Source organism: Ahaetulla prasina, chromosome 1, assembly GCF_028640845.1.
Source record: "Ahaetulla prasina isolate Xishuangbanna chromosome 1, ASM2864084v1, whole genome shotgun sequence".
NCBI classification, from domain to species: domain Eukaryota; kingdom Metazoa; phylum Chordata; class Lepidosauria; order Squamata; family Colubridae; genus Ahaetulla; species Ahaetulla prasina.
In genome coordinates, this window is record NC_080539.1 from 117243092 (window position 1) to 117249091 (window position 6000).

At 41.1% G+C, this 6000-nt stretch overlaps 1 protein-coding gene across 1 annotated transcript in view; it reads right to left on the bottom strand.

Moving 5' to 3' along the window:
* AMD1 (adenosylmethionine decarboxylase 1) overlaps window positions 1-1564 on the bottom strand; it is a 30344-nt gene extending 28780 nt beyond the window's left edge. Inside the window, exon 1 of the mRNA XM_058173953.1 lies at window positions 761-1564. Within this exon, the coding sequence (XP_058029936.1) occupies window positions 761-894 (134 nt within the window). The 5' untranslated portion in view covers window positions 895-1564. The remainder of the gene's footprint in view (window positions 1-760) is intronic.
* Window positions 1565-6000: the final 4436 nt, after the last annotated feature.

Here is a 6000-nt window from a genome sequence, read left to right on the forward strand (position 1 = left end):
GAATTGCCGGTGGCCCTCGAACCTTCCTACGAGATCAAACACCCCCTTCTGCATAAGACAAGAACTTATGTACGCACTCCGTCGTTACGGAGCGCACAGCCAAATAAATAAGGCGACCCACTCGGGAAAGCCCGCCGTGCATTGGAAATGAATATATTCGGGGGGGGAGGGGGTTGGGTGAGAAGAGAGGAAGAGAGACGAGGACCGGCAATCTCCGAGGCCTCCTATAATTTAAAAGGACAGCCACGAAAAGGTCACGTCCCGCCCTAGCAAGGTCACAATTCCGCCCTTCCCGACGTGAACTGCTCTTCTGTTTTAAGTTTCCCTCAGAGCGCCGGCCTACGGGGGAACTTAAAAGGCCTGCCGTCAGCAGCCGCCGCACGCGGAGGCCGGGCCTGCCTGCGCCAGTGGAACGTTAGCGGCCGTTACTTGAAGGGGCCGGCTCGCTCCCCCCCCCGCCCGCCCCCAGCAAGGCCGTCCCGGTGAAAGTCCCTCCCCTCCCTTCGGAGCGGGCGGGCCCCGACCCTCCCTCGCCTCGCGCAGCATAACGCCGTCCTGAATGGAGCAGCCGCCATGCCCGCCCCCCTTCCCCGGCCATTAGCTTCGCTCGCTTCCCGCCCAGCGGTGCGGCGTGACGGCCGCTCTTCACCAGGGCATGCGCGCCACCGGCCGGGCATATTCCCCCACTTGCCCGGCTAACCCCTTCCATGTTCTTCCACCCTCCCGTTTCCCACCGGCTCTCCTACCGGCTCCAACTCACCTGGGAATGGTGCGGAGGTCGCCGGAGCCATTACTCTGGTGCGGCTCCTGCGGCGAGGGCTGTTGCCAGGCGAACCACACCTCCAGTAGCTTCTCAGTCCCTTCGAAGAAGTGTGCACCGTTCTCCTCCATCATGGTGAGACAACTCCGCAAAACCAACCACAGAAATTAAAACGACACCCCCCCGACCAAAATCTGCTGCTGTCGCCGCCGCCCTCCTCACCTACACCAGCTACAGCTGATAGGACTGTTGCTTCTAGGCAGGGCCGCGGCGCCTTCTTGGGGTCTCAGCCCGTCCCAAGCAGGTTTTACCTTGGATGGGGCAGTAATCTTATATTAAGTTATAAGATAAAATACATGTGTGAGTGTGTGCGCGCGCTCATATATAAAATATATACCAGCGACCGGTTGCAGAAAGGGTGGCGGGTTGTTAAGGATCCTTTGGGGTAGGGGAAGGAGGGAAATGGAAGGCAAGAAGTGCGGAGTAGGCAAGCGTGCAGGCGATGCGGTGCGGTTCGGTTCCTTGTATTCCGTGTGTTCCCGTTACAGAGAAAAGCATTGAGCGAGCGCTAGCTAATGTCGCCGGCCATACTGTGGAAGCGAAGTGAGGGAAGCCACGCAGAGTTTTTATAACCGCACAGGTACAGGGGGTCTGCTGCTATTGGGTTTCCGCTCGTTACGCCCGCCCATTTCCTTCGCTGATAGGGCATTCGAACTGTCTGACAGACACTAGGAGCTCGTCCCAGCTTGTTGGCTGTTCCAGCTCGTGCGGTCTCCACCGAGGTGCGCTGTAGATGGCCCCGGCTGGCACATGCGAGAGCTTGAAACAAGCGAGAAAATAATCGGCAGGGAGTAGTTATGTTATTCTTTTTTTAAAAAGCCAACACAAAAAGAACAACGAATGCATGAGTAAGGGTAAAATAGTGCTCAAGAGATCCGTTTCTGAAAGAAGCTTGGCGCTGGTTGAAATTTACTTTGAGAATTCCCAAAATCACGATTGTTGCTGGGGGGTTTCTGAAATTCAGCCACAGTGAATGAGTAAAGACGTGTATGTGTTTGATAAATAATTATTTCTAATAAATAAAGAGCGCAGGGGAAATGTGTTAACTGATGGAAGTGTGTATTAGTATATAAAACTTCCTAGAGACTTCTGAGTAAAGAAACATCCAATCAGGCTGCGTATGTCACTGAAAGGACTGCATGGGGAAGCTTAAGGTGTAAGAATTTCTTCTTTTTAAACCAAAATATTTATTTCCTGATAATTTTGCTTTTGAGGGGTTTTATAAAGAAGTTTTTACTGCTGTTTTTAGGATATTAGCTTATATTTATGGTGAGTATAGTTTTATATTTTGTAAGACACTTAGCTGTTCTTTTACAATGAGGAATATGAGGTAATAATAAAAAAATAAACTGCTTAATTGAAAAGACTGTTTAAGAATTATTCGGTAAGAATTATTAGCCAGATTAACTGGACAATCATAACCAATGGTACTATCAAAACAACTACAATTCCACTAGCATTAAATGAATTGGCCTGTAGTTCATAACCCTGCTAAGATTTTAAATAGTCACTAAAATCCCATTATGTATCCTTTGGTTATGCAATACATTTTATGTTTACTTGGAGAACAGTCCTATAGCTGGAAATGGTGCTTATTCCTTATTAAGTATATTTAAGATTCCAGCCTGTATGAATTATTTGTGTCTTTTTAATCATAGTCAATCACTGAGTCTACATAATTTGTAAAGTATCATTATAGGCAGGGGAATTCTTCACAGTATGTGAAGACAGAATCACATTTATGCAGCACAAGATGGAACATGAAGCTGCCAAATATGTATACTCACACTAACAGTAAAAGTCTATAAAATAGAAAAGCATGCAATATCTTGTTAAGAATTTCCATAGTAAAGCTATATAATGAGAATATGTTGAAAATATGTTGAAATAATTGTGTAAGAAAGATCTCTGGTCAAAATTAACTGCAATTAATCCACTATCAGAGACTTTGTATCTCCTCCCACAAAGTAGATGTATGTGTCTGTGCTGGGAAAATACTCTACAGAGGCACAAATCTAAACAATTAACTTTTTGTTTGTATGCTACAAATATTATTAAACATTTTCATGTTATTAAAAAAGTGGGGAGACAAAGAAATAAACTTTAAACTAAAAACGAGAACTGAGGAATCTACCCTAATTAAGTTACTGCAAATTTATTGGGCTAATTCATGAAACTGAGCAGAGGAATATACGTTCATAATGTAATTATTTCAAGAATTTCAAGAATTATAAAATCAATTGCAGCTTAATTAATCCCTTAAAAAACCTAATGGGATATCTTTACTGGAACAAACGAAATGATTTAAAGTGAGAAAACATTCCAGTCAGTTGCAAAACACACCTTTACTTGAAACATCTTACAATGATACCTTTAACACCATCAAACATCAATATCTGCCTATCCCATGTCCTTGGGAAGGATTTGATAGGTAGATAAAAATATCAAATCCAGTCTGAACACCTCGCTAACCATGCAATGAGCCATAGTAATAAATTAATAATCATTATTAATGTTTTTTGGCTGAGTGATCTACACCCACTCTTTGCCAAGCTGTTTAACAATATTGCAAGGAGGTGAAATCAAATATTGGTTAACATCTGGCAAAACTTAACTGATAATAAAAGATCCAGCACTAGGCAACTATAGGCCAATTATTTGCTTACCAATAACTTTCACATTTCAGATTGCTAACTGATGAGGTAGTTGATGCAATTAAACAGCATCTAGTTGAAAACTGTAAGAGAAGGAAGACCAATTTTAACATTGTGAGGATTGAATACACAAAGGCATTCAATTCCCTATCATATAATTGGATAATCAAGTGCCTAGAAATAATGAATTGGTAGAAACATCAGAACATTTGTGCAAAAATCAATGGCGCAATGGAAGACACAGTTGATGGTCGAGAGAGGTTAATATCAAGAGAGGAATCTTTCAAGGAGATGCATTATTGTTGCTACTGTTTGTATTGTTCGTACTATTTATCATTTATTGGTTCCTTTGTCAACAATACTGAACAAGTGAGGCCATGGCTATGAAACATCAGAAACATCTGCCAGGCTATCTTACTTCCTTTACAAGAAACAACTGAAGTTATATGGAAAAAAACACATCTGAAATAGAATCACTGCTCAACATTGACTATATATACAGTGAAGAGACTACAGTGGAGTTTGGACTGCATAAATATGCCATTCTCACCCTCAACAGGACAGGAGGAAAACAGTGAAAACTAAATAGTTTCCATAGGGCATCTCAATTTTTTCAATATCTTTTAACTATTTTCACTAAATAGTGAAAAGATAGTGAAAGAATCAAAAATGGCTCCCTGGAATGGTATCTAAATAACCATTCCAGTGAGCCATTTTTATTCTTTCATTATCTTTTCACTATTTAGTGAAGATAGTGAAAAGATAGTGAAAGAATCGAGATGCCCTATGGAAATAACATCAAGACTTTTGATAGAAATACATGGGCATCTTTTAAGCTGACAACATCAAGCAGACTAAAGTCAAGAAAAAGATTGGAAATGAATATATCATGAGTGAAGAAGACCTTAAAATCCAAATCAGTAGAGAAAATGTCCTCAAGGCAATTAACACCAGGGCAATTGCACTCCACAGCTGGAATATGAATTGGACTTGAGCAGAACTAAAAGCCCTAGTTAGGAAGACCAGAAAAAACAATGATAATGAGTTACATCCTTCATCCATGCAGAAATGTTGCTGGAAGAAAAGTTGAATGCACCAGTTCCAGAAAGAACATTCAGAATCAGAAATAACACAACAGAGGCCAGCAAATCAACATCAATTTATTATACAAAATAAAATATTCACAGATGCAGAATTGGAAGAACTGCAGAGGTCTACAGAGAGCAAAAAAAATTGAAGCCTTACCAGAAATATCTCACACCAGAGACAAACAAATGAGAGTTGGGAATATAAGAAGCCAGCATATTGAATCATTTTCATTTTCAAACCAGGCCCCTCTCTTCTGCCTCAGACAAAGACAAATTAAAACAAAGAATAACTGAGCATCTAGAATAGCAGAAAAACAACAGAATAAAGTTGCCTGAATTGAAGCCTGTTCCAAAGAAACAACTAGCACAAGTATTAAAAGATGCCAATACTGTAATATCAAATATAAGCACCAAAACTAAAAGTCCTGGATAGGAAAGCCAGAAAAATATTGACAATAAGTCATGCCCTTCATCCATGAAGCAACATTGCCAGATGTTTTATCAAGAAAAATAGGTGGGTGTAGACTGTAGAATGTTGCAAGCCCACCAGATAATTGAAAAAGAATAGAAGGCATTAAAAGGCATTGTCTGGAAGACAATGAAGCTGATGCTAAAACTATGAAGGCTTAGAGAATGAGATCAAACTGACCTATAAGAAAGATCAGATGAAAAGAGAGATGCTGAAGCGAAGTATTATATGGCCATTACACAAAAACCTAGCCAGCAAAGCAGATAAAAAGATCTAGCAATGGAAAAGGTAATAGTTAATTCTTAACTTTATTCTGATTATTAACCAGCACAACAGAATTAATATTCAAAATATCCAACACTGAATTGAGAATGCCAGGAAAGTTAAGAAAAATATATACAGACAAAATTTTTAGCTAAAACAAATAAAATATACTAAAAAGTGTAGGAAGTTAGCACCTACCCCTCTCCTAAAAGAATGAAATATTCTAGGAAATATTAAAAAGGCAGAATATTATACCTCCTTGGATGAGAAATGGAGAAACATGTTTTTTAGGCAGGAAGCAGACTGACTCTTAATAGACCCCACCCTCCTCAATAGCCCACAGCAGATGTTGGCACTTAAAGATATAAAGAGAATAGCTAGGTCTATTCATAAGCAAATGCCCTCACCCAAGATCTAACAAAGATAGGATTAGCTCTCTACCCATCTAGCAACAGAACCGCATGGCACCTGGGGAGATTGCATCACCCAGCAAGGCTCAAGGAAGCCTGGGACTCAAAAGACAACCTACAGTTACCCCTGCATGGCCCCATGGGAGTCCAATCGGAATACAACTCAAGTTCAAAGCCCAACAAAAGGTATAAAATCTCTCTCTCTCACCATGTGCCTTTTTTGTCCAGGACCTCAAAACCATGTGGTCCTGTCTACCATTAAACCATCTTTTCAAGCAGTCTCCATGTTTCCAGT